At 40.4% G+C, this 15,959-nt stretch overlaps 1 protein-coding gene across 1 annotated transcript in view; it reads left to right on the forward strand.

Annotated features, from left to right (window-relative positions):
- RNF145 (ring finger protein 145) overlaps nucleotides 1-15,959 on the forward strand; it is a 40,118-nt gene that overhangs the window by 17,896 nt on the left and 6,263 nt on the right. The window contains exons 3-7 of the mRNA XM_048960855.1: nucleotides 427-535; nucleotides 6,148-6,239; nucleotides 10,601-10,836; nucleotides 13,715-13,890; nucleotides 15,788-15,928. Coding sequence (XP_048816812.1) covers nucleotides 427-535; nucleotides 6,148-6,239; nucleotides 10,601-10,836; nucleotides 13,715-13,890; nucleotides 15,788-15,928 — 754 coding nt within the window. The remainder of the gene's footprint in view (nucleotides 1-426; nucleotides 536-6,147; nucleotides 6,240-10,600; nucleotides 10,837-13,714; nucleotides 13,891-15,787; nucleotides 15,929-15,959) is intronic.

A 15,959-nucleotide genomic window follows, 5' to 3' on the forward strand; every position in this document is an offset into this window, starting at 1 on the left:
TGGCTTAAAGCAAAGGGTGTTTGACATCTCATTATTGAGTGTATTGGATGGATGGATTTCTTTCTCTGTTACATTGAAATTTATTTTCATTTGAAAGAGGGACACCTAAGCCTCCTAAGCCTTTTCCTTTTGTTACATTGGTTTTGATAGTGTCTCCCTAAAATACAGGGGGATGAAGTCCACCACTTGCTGTCTGGATGTAATGCTATAGAAACTGGTAGAGCTGTCTCTGCTCATGGGGGGGAGGAGCAGTTTTAGTGTGCTGTGTGTTTTGATGAGAGGAAACTAAAAATGCATGAGTTATATGACCAAATGGAAGCAAAGATAATTGACGAAATCTGGATAACTTGAGTGCTAGTTCATATTTTAAGAAACATGGGGTTAGGTAATGTTTTTTGAAATCTCAAATTCTGCCTTCTGTTACAGGTTACATCTTAAGTGTTGTGCTCCTAACTTTACCAAGGCAACACCTTGTTCAGCTTTACCTGTACTTTCTGACTGCACTGCTGCTGTATGCTGGGCACCAAATTTCCAGGTAGGAATAAGTGGGTTAATTTTGTCAGCTTCATTTGTGAGTTAAAAATACAATGGATACTTTGTTAGCAGTTTCTGCAAATCAGGGAAGGTCTGGTTTTCTGGAAGCTTTTTCTTGTGCCAGATAACTACATGTATCATGCTGTTGTTTGTCTTAAAAAGTTAATGGAATTAAATGTGCTGTCAACTAGTTCTGGTGTATTTGTGTTGACTTAAGAGAAGTTTTTAGCTGCTTTTCTGCAGAGTATAATGTCTGTTAATCTGAGGACAGAAAACACTGCAGGACTAAATATGACCTGTGATGTAGTAACCTGTTATTCATTGGCTTAATTAACATGCTTTCAACACTGAGGTGTCTTACCAAGTGAACAGAATGTTACCTTCAAATTCCTGGCACATACAAGAAGGGAGAAAGTAGTGCTGTGAGGGTAATAAAAGTGAAGAAGTTGTGGAATTTATTCTTAAACTCATTTTTGTGTAATATATTTTACAATGAAAGCGAAAAGAAAGGTTTTAGGATCTAAAACACAAAGCAATAGGCTGGACAACTCTGAGAAAGGCAAGACAAGGTGGATCGTCTTCATTTGTTTGGCAGGAGTTAAATCTGTTGAAAGCCAGTGTAAACTTTTCTAGTGACAAGATGTTAAATTGGAACCAAAGAGAGTGACCTCGCATTACGGTCTTTACGTGGGAAGTTTTGTAAATGTGGACCTAAGCTTGATTTTTTTTTTTTTTTTTTTTTTTTTTTTTTTTTTTTTTGCTCCTGCTGATGGGAAACATTTAAAAACGTGCTTTTGATTGAATTAAGTGAAGTAACAGGTTTGTTATTTCTGCATCACAATTGCTGTACTAAAGCATTTGCTGGAACGTTTGCGTATGCTGCAGCTCAGGGGAAGTGTTCATGAAGGGTTTGTGGTAACTCGGTGTGCAACTCTTGCAGCTGTCAAAGTTTCAGTTATTAAATTATTATTTCCTGAACTGATGAGGGTGCAAGAGAGAAATCAGACCTCTTATTCACTGGGTAGGAAGGAAAGAGGACTTTTTTTTTATCATCCTCAGCGAAGTCCTCAGTTTTTTACAGATACAGTTTGTGGGTGTTTCTGATAGAGTTAAAGGCATACTTATTAGAAAAAGCAGCAACCTAAACATTATTTATTGTATTTGTATTAAGTGAGAATACAGCTGGTACCAGAAACCCATCAGATACAGGGCTTTGGTCCAGAACATTTAAAGCTGAAGATCCTTATGCAATTCTGGATCTTTGAATCTTTGAAGTCAAAGAGAGGTGGTATGGATTTTGGTTAATAAATATGATGCTTTTTACAGTGATTTTTGTAGTTGTTTTTCTCCATAGTGTGAATTGTAAGTGGTATTGCATTTTGAGATTTGGCATTTAAAGGCTTCATTAAAATTTGTTGGATAACTATTGCTCGGTCTGTTTGCTTTTGTACTGAGCTTTCTGTATTTGATGCTTCTGGAGTGTGTTAATGAAGACTTTAATTAAATCTTTCATCAACTGGCACAAAAATATTTAATTAAAAGATGTCTGAAATTCAAATAGTCCAGCACTATTCCCTAGATATTTAACAAAGCAAGTGTAGCTCGTGCTTCTGAGTGAGCTTATCCATTCCCTGGGTGTAAGGCAGACTGGTTTGAAAGGAGGCACTGCTCAGGGGGAGCTCAGCAACAGCCTTTGTATAACACAGGGAATGCAACTTGAATTCGGTTTTCCAAAGAATTCCTGAATCAGAAATATTCAAAGAAAATTTCAAAGAATTTCTGAATACTAGTTTCATGATGAAACTAGTCAAGTTTAACAACATGCAGGTACTCTCTTGATGCTGGAGCTACACCTCTTATTAATGGTGCTATCCAGTTATAACTGATGTTTCTATTTAGCAGACTGATTGTAGGGAGACATGCAGCTATCATGTGTGCAGACTTCCTGATATTTTGCTAATAAATCTGCTCAGTGTGTGCTGCTTGCACACATTACCAGTTGGGAGGCTATTTAAAACAGATGAAGATCCCATCTTGAGGCGAGGCCAGTTTGGTTAATGCAGATTTTAGAACAGGAATCAGCTGGCACTTGTGACTCTGCAGCGTCCTGGAAATTCTGAGCTGCTGGAAGACTGCAGCCTTCAGTGCTGTTTTTCCAGCCCAGAAATAGCTTGTGGTTCAGCTGCAAGTCTAGGAATAAGATCTGAATGTTATAGTTAAGCTCTGATTCAGACTTCAGATCTCTTTGACCTTGACAAGACACTTCTTAGCATTTGCTTCCTCAGCTGTAAAACCAGGAATTACCTTAATGTGTGAGGATTGATTAGCTAATGTTTGTGAGCTCTTGGAGAGTCCATGGCAGTACTGCATTTATACATCATGTTAGCCTGGCAGTTTGGGTAGAGATAATTCACCATCTGTTTAAGAAAAAAGAAGTCAGCTTTAAAAAACAGCCCTGCCACTCTTGACAAAGAAAACATACATATATATTTTTTCTTTTATATGTAGCTGCATGAATGTCTTGCTTGAAAGGATCATGTTTTACCCCCTCCAGCCCCCAGTTTCAACAATAAAACTGAGTAAAAGAAATGAAGCAATTGCAAATATTATTTATGCTATAAAATGGAATACACGTTATTTTAACTGATGCTATCATTGCTTTCCAGATGTTGAACCTGGCAGAGCTTGGGGAAGATTTGGGATGAAGGTAGCTAGGAGGAGGAAAGGAGGAGAAAAAGGCAGGGAGCAAGCGATTGAATTCTGTCTTATCTGCATTTTTAAAACATTTTAAGTTTTCAGAGTACCTGTAGGTATTCAAACTCTTAAGTGTGTGTGTATTTGATGTTAACAGCAAAGAATAATCAGTCAAAGTAAGTGTCAACAATATGTCTCAATTAGGTAAAATAACAACTGTGCCTTGTGCTTGTCAGTTACAAAGCATATTTTTAATAACAGACCTTTCTTGGCTTTCCATAACAATTAATGACTGTGCTGTATCTCTTCACCTTTATAGAGCAATGTTATTCATGGCAGTCCAGCAGTTTGGTAAAACGAGGCACACATGTACAAATGAAAAAAGGCAATTTGATCTAAGCTTTACTCTTACATCCTAATTTTCTACAGCAATAACACACTTTCAGCCATTGTATTAATGTTTTACGCTGCTGGAGTAAAATGAACAATTCTCAAATGTACATAAAAGCTGCAGTTTAATACAGCTTTAATTGTTCAAAATTGAGTGCAGGCTCTTGTTCTTCTCAACATCTTGTGTAGCAGTGCAGCTGTTCCAGACATCTTCTGATTGGTGTCTGTGCCAAAAGATCCCGTGTTTCTACTAGTGGGAAGAGAATAATTACTTTTCTTATTCAGACACCGTTCACAAATACTGTTCAGAAAATATAGGGACCTTAAAACAATGCTTATCTGAGCTGGTAGGTGTGCAAACTTAAATTAAAGAGAGGTGCTTAAAGAATGAAGCCGAGTGTGACACCTCTGGGTGAATGACTGGATCAGCCAAGGGCAAGGAATCTAGCTTGAAAGGCTTGTTCCTGCTATGAAAGAGATGACTAAGTGTGGCTCTGTTGGTGTCTTAGCTAAGTTGTGTAAGGTCTTCTTGCTACCGTTGGTGTTCTGGATGATTTTGTAACCTGTTTCCTGGCAGATGTAGAAAATGATGTCTTCACTGCTTTCCTTCCAGCAGTTTAGAAATAACCATCGTTTTCACCTTCAATTTCAGATGAAGCATGACATTGCTAATAGAAAAAGCCATCTTCAGCATGTTGCAAATTTGTATGAAACCTGTGGAAGTGTTCTTTTCTCCCTTTGTAACTGATAGGTTACCCTGCTTGTTTTGCACATGCTGAGAGAAAGTGCTTTCTCCAAATGGAAATAAAAAAATGTATATACCCAACTTTGTCCTAGAGACTACATCTGTGTTGGTGTTTGAAGACTGAAAATCAACCAACCAAACCATTGCACTGGCTGGACAGCAAGGGAGAATGTTCTGCTTAGGATGAGCTGTTAGCTGCCTTTTCCATCCTCAGGTGTTCTTGATTGTAGGTGGTGTAGGTTCCAGTCTAAAGAGCCCATACCTGCATACCTTGCATGCACTGTGACACTTGAAGAGCTGCACTGAGTAGGCAGTGATGTCAACTATGAAGAAGGGGTTTTGAAGTGTTTGTTTAAGTACTTTGAGATTTATGTCTCAAATTCCAGAGACTTTTTGTAAATGAGTGTGTGAATACCTTAGCTTGGAGTGGTGAAGTGATGCTAGAACCAGAGTATGTTTTCATATTTCTGGAGAGAAGTGAATGCTTCTAGTAGTTCATATATGCAAATGCTTCACCATTTGCATATATTTTTCTGCCCTGAAATATAAAGAACAATTCTTAAATTGGTTGTGATTTCCAGCCTTGCTTGCTCTGCTTTGGCTGCACCTTTCCCAGCGAGCGTGGCTTACCTCACTGATGTAAAGAACTACACCATGAGTGAAGCTCCCTGCCGCATGAGCAAACACCCCGCTCGCTCCGTGCAGGATCAGATTGAGTGTGTCTGCCCAGCATTCCTGTGGCTGGAGCCAAATAGGAGTGACTGCATGGGGTTAGCAGAGGCTGTGGGACCTCAGGATCTGATGGTGTGTAACAGAGGTGCAGCAGCAGCCGTGTGGGGAGTGCAGAAGAGAGAGCTGGAGCTCTGGATGCAAAGGGTCACGAGTGTTGCCTGCTGTCTCATGGCAGGGGATTAACGAGCCACTGGAGAATTACTGCTGTGCTGTTCCAGGATTATCTTCAGAAAGTGCAAAGTGTTTGCTCTTCATATGAAGTTCATATTTGATTTACTTTGTTGTTACGTAGGTTAGCCCATTTACAGTGGAGCTGATGGGTGATTGCCAACAGCAGGAAAAATGCCTGCTTTCCATAGGATTCTTACTTCTTTCTTTGACTGCCTGAGCTCATCCTCCTTGCCCACCTCATCTCAGAAAAAAGTTACAAATGTTCTATCTGGTTCTCGTATTATCTCACTGTATCTTCAGTAGTGCTCCATCAGTTTGAGGGCATCCTGTTGGTCCACCTGAGCTCCCCAGTGTGCAGCTCAATTTTTAAATCCTGTTGGTTGAAGGGATTATGAGGCAGCCTGTCCCTGACTCTTCCACGACTGTCACTGTTCTTCACAGCTAATTTTGAATTCAGTGCAAAGAGATCATTTGGTGCAAAACATTTTGTCCCTTTAATTGGAAGACCTTTCCACATGGTTCTAGTGGAGGAAAAAAAAACATAATTAGGAAAAAAGAAACACTTAATAAGGAAACTTGAAAATGAAATGATGCTTAAGAGGCTTTGTCAATAAGCAGTTTCAGGCCATGCAGAAGAGCAGCTCGGGTGTCCCAGAGGACTTTTACGGCTGTGGCAGTGGGTCTAATTACAGATAATGTGCCTGTTGCTGAAGTCATGCTCCAGTTAGATCCTTCAGTCAGTGAGGCTGCCATAACAGCTTTTTGATATTTACTTAATTGTCTGTAACGTACACTGAAGTTAGATGTGTGTGGATGAGTAAATTGCATCTTGTCCGATCAGAAGGATCTTAACACATACTTTGTGGTTTTATTTTTCTTAGGGATTACGTGAGAAGTGAATTAGAATCAGGATATGAAGGGCCGATGTACGTGGAGCCTCTCTCAATGAATCGTTTCATGACTGCGTTAGTAGGTAAGTGACTGAAATATTTGTGATGCAGGAGAGTTCTGCCTAATTCTCTTCATTGAAACCTAGGCACATTTTGCTTCTTGTTTTCAAATTTCTCTATCACTTTTGGTAGCTGTGATCCTCATTAATACACAGGAGTCCTGTGTGTGTCCTACCTGACTCTCTATAGTCCACTGAATTACCAATACTCCCTTATTTACAGCACTGAAGTATTTTCTAGATCTCTATGGTGATTTTTAAAATTTAATGATAGGTCCAAATGCTTGAGATTCATAAGGGTATCTTAATCTATCACACTGTTGTAAAGGTGCACTTTGTTGCAGTTCATGCTTGTTTATGACCTATGGAATTGAAAGTAAAAGTGTGTTATAATTTGGTGGAGTAGGACGAGTGGTTGGAGAGTATGTTCTTGTAGAAGCACTTTGAATTCATGCCTGGATTTGGGTGAAAACTTCACAATAAGCAGTTCTTATAGGAGGTGATTTACCATGGTATGCAGCATAGGAGGTATTCTTAAAAGAAAACTTTGAGTTTTGTCTCTGTATCCCTGTCTACCCCTGTGAAAGCATCAAGCATGAGGAACGTGGGGAGAGAGATTCAAGGATGTCATGTATGCAGTTCAGTTTGTAGTGGTCGGTCACTTATTGACAGCATATAGTTGCTCTCAAGAAATAGCATTAATATTCTTTAGTGCTTCTGTGCTTACCAATTCTAGAACTGTGCTTCTTAATTGTAGCATTCTGTCTCCATGTTCTTTTCAGACTCGCAGTCTGATTCAGAATGATTGGATTGTCTTGGATGGGAAGCACTGTAGAAATGTCAGTAGTAACGTTTATAATGCTTTTGTCTTTGAAGTGGTTGTGCAAGCATTTATTCTGTATTGTCTTTACAGCTGAGCATTATCATACTCTGAGAAAAAAGGAGAAAAACAAGTGAAATAGATTTGTGGATGTGTGCATGAAAAGCAGGCGGCTTTTTTATTTTCCAGCCTAGTTCCAGGGATATTTCTAATGAAAGCATTAAGGAGTAACAACACAAAACTGCATTTAGATTATTTTATTAATGGATAAGATGACCCTTTTCCTAAAAATGTCAGAGAAATGGTGAAGAATTGGGTTTTTACACTCCTTACCCTTCCCTCCCAAATGAACTTTGGAAGAGAATAAATTCAGCATTAAGGCTGCTGTGCCATACCATATGCTCTGCTGAGAGGGTATTGGAATACGCATGTACTGTGTGCATTTTAGTTATAAGCCAGACAAACTCGGAAGACAAATCTTTCCTAATTCCTTTCATTAAGGTCTGTGGTTTTCATCAGATTATTGACAGATTTAGTGAGCCGTGCACTGTTGGCAAAACTCAGCTGCTTTCTTTTTGCTTGCAGCTGCTGTTGGAAGATTTAAATGGATTTACTTCTACCGTATGTTAGGTCTACCTGAGTATCTACATCTCTTATGTGCCCACATCTTCACTTTTAAATGTGACATTTGTCCTCGCTTTTAAAATTTTTGTAGAAACACCATTGCTATTTCCTGAGGAAAGGAAATCTTTTGAGGTTATTTCTTCTCTCTTCTGATTTCTAGGTGTGCTAAATTTATTGCCTTATCATAGGACATCAAGGTACAGCTAAATCCTTTAGTATGTTTCAATGAGGAAATATTTGTAATTAGTTCTTTCAATCTCTCTTAGATGCAGTGCAGAGTTCCATGATAAAGCAGAATCCCTTGGAGCTCCACAAAGCAGCAGGCAGAAAGAGGTCAGGAGGCATTATGCCATTCTGTGACATATAGACAGAAACTAATTCAAGAGTCAAACCCATCAGTATCCCATGGTGTATCATTCAGTTTTAATGTGGATTAAAGATAAGAGACGAAGACAGGTTTGTTTTTGTCCAGTACAGTTTTTTGTTGTACTGGGCGGCAGACTAGAATGTCTGATTATTGCATTTCAGAAGTAGCAGTGGCTATAGTAACAAGTATATGTATGTTAATGTTTTTAATACCCTCATTATTAGTTCTCCATGTTCTTCTAAGGACAACATGAAAGTGTAATTTTAATCTTGATGGCAGTTGGTGGTCTTTGGGGAAGTTCTATAGAAGTGGACTTTGAGATTTGACAATGTTTTCTGTGAATATGAAATACTATGTTAAATCTGTTACATGCCAAGGTATTTATCCAGTGCATTCTGCCATGTCTCAGGAGCATCCTGTGCTTAACTGCCATCTTCACAGCGAAAAGAACAAGGAGGTGATTTGCTCCAGTTTGTTTCTTGTATGTCCTGCCTGAGCATTGTGGTGCAGCACTGTTGGCAAAGGCACTGAGACAGGTGCATAAGGAAACAATCATGATGGTGATAGAGCTCTGTTACCTAAAAGCTGTGGTCACAATAAAGGGGTTGATGTACAATGCACAGCCTGGGTCACAAATTTAATCTTTTTTAATGCCTTTATTCATGAGTGCCTTTGGTCTTTCACAGTCAGTTCTTTCCCCAGTTCTAGCTCAGTCCAATGACTGTTAAATAGGGTTACCAATATGCTCTGAAGTGCTGGGTGCAGGGAATAAATGCCTTTGAATTGTCTTTTGGATGAGTGTGTCACCTTGTGAGAATGTCAGCTGTGGATGTTACAAAGCTGTGTGGCTGTGGAAGTGGTGCTATTGTGGAGTCTTGTTTTTTCTTGGCTCTCATTGCTCAGTAGTGGGAGCACTTAGTAACTTCAAGGCATCCTGCTTTTTGCCAAGCAGTTAATGTCATAATCAGGAAATTTGTTAACATCAGCCTTTTAAAATAGGGGATGAAATAGAGAGTTCCCTTCTAAATGTGGTTTGAACAGCAACAGAACCACATGGGCTCAGTTACTGCATATTTTCCGTTAGCTTGCTGCCTGAGAGTCCTTGGCTATATTTAATGTATTTGTGGAGGTTTTAGGAGGGGAAAAGAATGGGCAGGAACTTAAAGCAGTAGATTAATTCCTGCAAGAGCCTAAAGTCCTGCAAGAGCATTCCAGATTCATTGTCACTGGCTGTGCTTTTCAATCCCCAGCATCTTAGATTGCAGATGGACTGTTCCATTGGATTTGCTAGTCTTAGCAGATAGTTTGAGCATTAAGTTTTTTTGGTGATTTGATACGAGTTCCAAGCTGATTCCTTCTGACTGAAACTGCAAATTGTAGGTGATATCTCACTATGTACAGCCCTACTTAGAAAGATATGATGGTATGCAGCACAAAGAGACTGTCCTGAACAAAAGGGTGGCTGCCCCAGTTAAAGATGGGAACTATGTCCTTGTCACTGCAAGCTTCACTGTCATTTCAGGCCCCTTCTGAGAACTGACTAAATGCAGACTGCAAGAAGGAGATCAAGGCCTCCACGTGTTTCATTTGTGGTGTACAGTTCTTCTTCCCATGACATGTAACTTCCAATCAGTATATGAACTGAAAAGGTGGAAAACAACACTCAGCAGGGATGATGAGCAGACTCAGCTTGTTATGCCAGGAGGAAAGCAGGTGTTGCTGCTTATCAGATGAGACAAGAATCAGAGGTCCTATGATTGGAGAACACCAGTTTCTTACCCAAAGTGATGTGTGAGAGTTTTTCTTACCCAGGTGATGTTCATTTGTCTCCATGCTGCTTCCTCTGAGATAAAGAGTTCCAGTGACTGTAATGGGAGAGTTAAACTGGACTGGTCTGCTGTAGAAATGCTGCCTTCCAGATCTCTGGGTGTGTAGCAAAGCTGTCCCTTTGCCCTGCCAACTGCTTAAGAGAATTTAGTTGTTAATTATGTGTCACTTGCAAGGTTCAGTGATAATTCTGAACAACTGCCCTGGAGCATTATGAAATTATTGAAATCTCAGCTGTGGACCTGGCTGCCTCTTGTTGTTCTTGGTTGGTAATTCCTCTTGACAGTGTAAATATTGTTCTAAAAGCCATTTGGGGCCTTTGATTACTTTTTTTTTTAATAGATCAGGACGAAATAGTCTTATGGCTGGGCTTCAGAAATGCTGCTGCTGTGCTCACTGATACAGGTTGAACTGGGGGGTGTGGAAACCAGAGGGATGACTTGCCCAGTTATCCTCCATGTGATTTTTTTCCTGGGCTTTATATTAATTTGAACATGATTCTGGATGTGCTTTGGGCTTGCATTTTGCTAATCTGCAAAGCCCTCACTTGGCGTAGTCTAAAAATGATAAGTTTTGTGACCTAGCAAACAATGCAGAGGAGACTGGTTTCATAACAGATATGTCCTAGTTAGAGCTGTCATAATATGCTGGATGTTGATAACTGTGTTATGGAAAGATAACGAATTAAAATACGTTTTTCCTGAAGGGGATAATCAGCTTGATTATAAAAGACTGTTGCGTTTTCAGGTCAGCTGGTGGTGTGCACGCTCTGCTCCTGCGTCATGAAAACAAAACAGATCTGGCTCTTCTCTGCTCACATGCTCCCTCTGCTGGCACGGCTCTGCCTGGTCCCGTTGGAAACCATTGTCATCATCAACAAATTTGCCATGATTTTCACTGGTTTGGAAGTTCTCTACTTTCTGGGATCAAATCTCCTGGTGCCCTATAACTTGGCAAAATCTGCATACAGAGAGCTTGTCCAGGTAAGACAGAGTTGGGCATGAGCATTTTTGGAGCAAAGAAGTATTAAGTAAAGGTAGTTTGACTGTTTTCTATGCATCTGTTCTTGTGTGTGAGCTCATGTTTTCTTAGTAAGCCCACTGTGTTCCTATCCATAGCATCATCTTTCTTTAATTTAGGGTGGTTTACGATTTGTTTGAGTGAGCAGTTGAGCCATTAGCCTGAATTATACTGGCTAGTTGAGCAGCTTGACTTTACTTGGGTTTTACTTAGTCCTTTCCAAATCCAGGCTAAAAGACAGGATTGTGGTAGGATGGAATTTATCTAGAGCCTTATTAAATGTGCATGGTACTCCCATGCATTAATTACAGTAGCTGTTCATTTCAAGAAATACCTTCTGCAAGAAAAAACATTTACAATCATAGTAATATTTAATTGGGAGTAAGAGTAAGGCTGATTTTAACTGTAAGTTAGACTGTGATGTGAAAGGTTGAAAAGTCTGCAGTATTTTCTTCAGAAAAGCAGCATTTCTGAGAGTTCTAACAGGAGTTACCAGAAACAGAGAAGGTTGATCTGACACACATCCCTTTTGTTAATGCTTCAGCATCCAAAAAATGCATTTGATATGAGAAACAGCTTTATTAATGCTACAGAAAGATTATGCCTCATATTATATAAAAACAAAATATGAGTACATATCCTTCTGTATATCTCAGTATAAAAGAATTGATACTTGTTTAATTTTGATGGACCCACCAGTTCTCTTCTCACCAGTTGCTGGAGTTTTTTCAAAGCAAGCCTTTGCTTTTCTGCCTTTTGCTTCTCCATTCTGAAAGCAGCCTAAAAAGTAACTTGCTAAGCTCTTTCAGAACCATCTTTAAAGCTCTTCTTTGCTGTCATATGTCATATACAAACCAGAACTTGGCAGCAGTGGGTTTCTGACATGCCAAAGTCTCAACCTGTCATGTTGATCAGTATTGTCTAATTATTTATTTTTATGTAATTGGTCTTAGGAGCAAGATTACCCTTCCTTGCTTGTACAGCACGTAGCATGGTCTGGCCTTGTTCACAACTAGATTGTAGATTTACTGATTAAAACAAGATCAAGAGCTGATGGGCAAAGCCTCAATATCCACGTATTCCAGCAAGAATATGAAAATCATGCTTACCACTTTCTTTATAAGAGAGACAGCAGTGCTGTTTGGGATAAAACACACTCCTCTTCTGTACTGATTGAAGACTTGAAACAAGGTAGAACCAGCACCTCCATTTTCGATGTTCATGGACACCTGCAGAGTTTAGCTTCCTGATGTCAAATTGAAGTCTGATGTGGATCTGATTCATTTATCTATTGTTCTGTTAGGCACTTAGTATAAAACAAACGTCATCTGAAGATTTCAGCTGCAGATAAGATTGGGGGTGAAATAGTTGTCTTGTTATTTGCTCAGAATTGTATTCCAAGTGCAGCTGCTTTACAAGTCTCCTCATCGTAAGGATGCCCTTGTGTGGTAGATAGCTGTCAGTGATGCCTTTGTCCTGGCATTAGTGACTTCCCTCCTGTTGCAGGCTGAAATTGGTTGCTGTTTGGATATCAGTGGTGGAACTCAGTGAATGTTGGGATGTTCAGCATCATATTTCTTGAATGTAGCACCAGAGTGGAGGTAGCCCTAACCAGTTGACCAAAGCAGTTTTCTGCATATGTATGTAGTTCATCCTGTGTCTGGTGATGTAATTTAAAAGCAGGTCCTGAAGGGTAGCTGCCTACTTGCAGCAGAAGATGCCAGAAATGCCTCGTGGTTATTAATCTACATTATTAGCACAGATGACCTGTGTCCAACATGATGGAGTGCTGTGCCAGGAGCTGCACAGGATTGCATGGCTTGGTGCCAGGCCAAGGGAGTCTCCTGTTGGCAGATTCAGTTCCTTGACAAGTGTGCACCAAGCTAAAAGCAGGAGCTTGTCACCATGTCCCTGCCAGCACCGTACTGTTTATCAGGCACAGTCCGTACTGCAGCAGGTCCCATGAACCTAACATCACTCATACTTGTCATGAAACATTGTAGACAACTCTTGAACATTTTGTTGAACTAACAACTATTCCATGCATTTGCTAGCCTTACAGATTTTACGTCACTGGGGGAAGCAGATGATAAGGAAATAGCTGTTGTGAGTGATCTCCTTTTGATGCTTTCTGTTAAGTCCAGCTGTATTAAGTCCCAGCTTCCAGAGAATGATTGTGTTATAACTTAGTTGTTGCAATGCAAAAGTTGTAATTGAACTTCAGAGTCTTCTGAAATTTAACCATGAACTTCAGAACTCTTGGTTGACTGGGAGCAGTCAGAAGTTTGATAGCTGTTCATCTGGAGATATTTAAATATAAAATGTCTGAGGTACTTAGTGTTCCTTTTAGAACAGATCAGCAGAACAGATTTACTGTGCTGAAGTGCTCGGGCTCATATTTAATTATCTAGTCTGTGTGGTGAGTTGGCAGCAGCTATCAAGAAAAGAGCATTGCTCTGACATGAGCTGGGAACACAGTCTGAGGGCTGTGTGTGAGCCAGAGGTGTGCATCCTTCCCGAGAGAGGGCAGCAGACAGCAGCCCAAAGGCAGTTATCCACAGGAAGGAGGCATTTCTGGTGGTTTGGTGTGCAATAGGGTATTGGTGGTGTGCAATAAACTCCTTACCCGGGTGAGACAGTTGATCAGTAGTTTGTCACTGCTGACTGTGGGCTTTCCCCTTGTCAGGCTGTAGCTTCACCCCGTTTTTTGCTTTGGGGTGGCTAAGGCAGTGTGAATTACCCTTAGCTTTACTGCGGCTTTATTGTTGAACTGCCTTTTGTTATCAGACCATAAATGATGTGAACCAATAACAAACTATGGTTTTTTTCTGTCTTGCCCAGGTGGTGGAAGTGTATGGTCTGCTGGCTCTGGGGATGTCACTGTGGAACCAGCTGGTGGTCCCTGTTCTCTTCATGGTGTTCTGGTTGGTCTTATTTGCTCTCCAGATCTATTCCTATTTCAGTACCCGGGACCAGCCAGCCTCGAGAGAGAGGCTGCTCTTCCTCTTCTTGACAAGGTAATTAACTAGTCTGTGCATAGCTGTTTTTATGTTTTGAGTATGTTCTGAAACATCTCTAGAGACTGTGTAAGTAGATGGGCTTTATTGCATTGGATGCCCACAAATACCTCTCCTTACTGCAGAGACAATGTATGCTTCCCCTGTGAAGCTTCCGAGGCATCTATTATGTTTAGGACATACAGTGATAGTAAAACTGGGAGAGAGTTCCCAAAGAAAGCAGAAAATTCCTTTGATGAGGAAATAAGAAGAGCACATCTCTTACCTTTTCTATAAAGCTGAGGATGATGTCTGTTCTTACTGGACTGGAAAGTTCTTGCATGTGCATTTGCTGTTTGAAAAAAATATCTGTGCATTTCGTTGTTCTTGATGTTCCTCTCAAAATCTTTTCCTTGATGATATAACTGCTGTGATTTTTTTGTATGCTTTGAAGAGTTTAGCTCTTTGGGACAGTTTATAAACTTGTGCCTAATACATAAACATAACAGTCTGAGCTCTTCAGGCTTTTCTGCGAGCTCTTAAGCTCCTATGGGACCCTTGAATGGAACATCATGTGGAAGTGAGTTTAAGAAGGATAGTAAAATTACTCTGGGGGGGGAAAAAAAAGATTAATGGCCAAGATTCTTATTTTCTGGTAAACAAAACTCAGAGTTCCTCAAACTCTGCAGAAATACTGTATTTAAATGTCTATTTCTCACTGCCTTGACTGGCAGGAACACTTGAAAGCTTAATCAGCCCTGCTCAGGTTAGTAAATAGACAGAACAGGAAGGCTTACCAAAAGCTCTGCAAATAGTGTATGTAAACACTTCAAAATGCACTGTTATGAACTGCTGTCAAAGGAGATCTCCAGTTCAAGCAGTCACTAAAACAAAGTCAACGTCTCTTGGTTGTGCTTTGCTTACTTTTGAAGGATATTCTTCCTCGAAGCACTTTTGTCTTTTCAAACTGCTGGACTGGTTCAAGCCTCAGTTGGTTAATTAGTGTGACACATTTTTGACCACCATATTTTGTCTCATAAAAGATTTCTACCCTGGTGAACAAGCTAAGATCTTTTGATTATTATTATTTTCCAATGAATGAAGGTGTTGATGTGCTGTTACCTAGTGTTGTGTATTTGGAGAGTTCCAGGTGTGTAATCCCTGGCTGACAGCTCTTCATTGAGTGCTGGGACATGTGGTGTTCTGTACTGTGCTCTCTGTGCTGCATTTCTTAGGAGCCCAAGTGAACCTTGAGGCTTGGGCTTCTCCAAATAATGCAATGCAATCAGTAAAAGAGCAGCCCTGAGGTAAGAGAGCTGAAGGAAGTCTGCTATTCTTGGTATTACTGGATGTGCTCAGAAGTCTTTGGTACCTTACTGTTGTAGCAAAATAAAGGAAAAACCCAGCTGAGAGAGAATATTCTTCCTTGTCCTGCTGCTTCTGCACAAACCTTTGAAAGACGACTGTTGCCTGTGGACACTGCTGGAAAAGTCTGGTCTTCCAACAGTGTTTATCACTTTGACATTTGCTTGCACTGTTGAGATCTGAGTGGAAAGTGAAGTGTCTCAAGTGAATCCATCTGCTTTAACTCTGCTCGTGCTAGCTGTTTGAAATTTCTGCAAGCAGCCCAGGGGCACAGGGGCTCAGCTGCCTTCTGGCTGTGGAAACCCTCTGCAGGCAGGACGCAGTGCCACCGTGTGGCACAACGATGGAGAAGGACTGGAGGGAGCAGTGCAAGACAAGGCTCCAACCTGAAAGCTCTGCTAACTGCTGTGGTGCCTTTTAATACTTCCATTAAGCTAGTCCGATTGTGCTTTCAGAACAGTTCACACCTTTAAGAGATCGAGGGGAGAGCTCATCACACTGCTTTTAATTGATGATACTTTTCATTTTGTCTTTTTCCCCTCTCTCCTCTCAGTATTGCAGAATGCTGTAGCACTCCATACTCGCTGCTGGGTTTGGTCTTCACTGTCTCCTTTGTTGCTCTGGGAGTTCTGACTCTCTGCAAGTTTTACCTGCAGGGCTACCGAGCATTCATGAATGATCCTGCTATGAATAGGTAAGTGTGTCACAGTGCCTAGGATCTAAAC

The sequence above is a fragment of the Lagopus muta genome, chromosome 14, assembly GCF_023343835.1.
Source record: "Lagopus muta isolate bLagMut1 chromosome 14, bLagMut1 primary, whole genome shotgun sequence".
In the NCBI taxonomy this organism is placed as follows: domain Eukaryota; kingdom Metazoa; phylum Chordata; class Aves; order Galliformes; family Phasianidae; genus Lagopus; species Lagopus muta.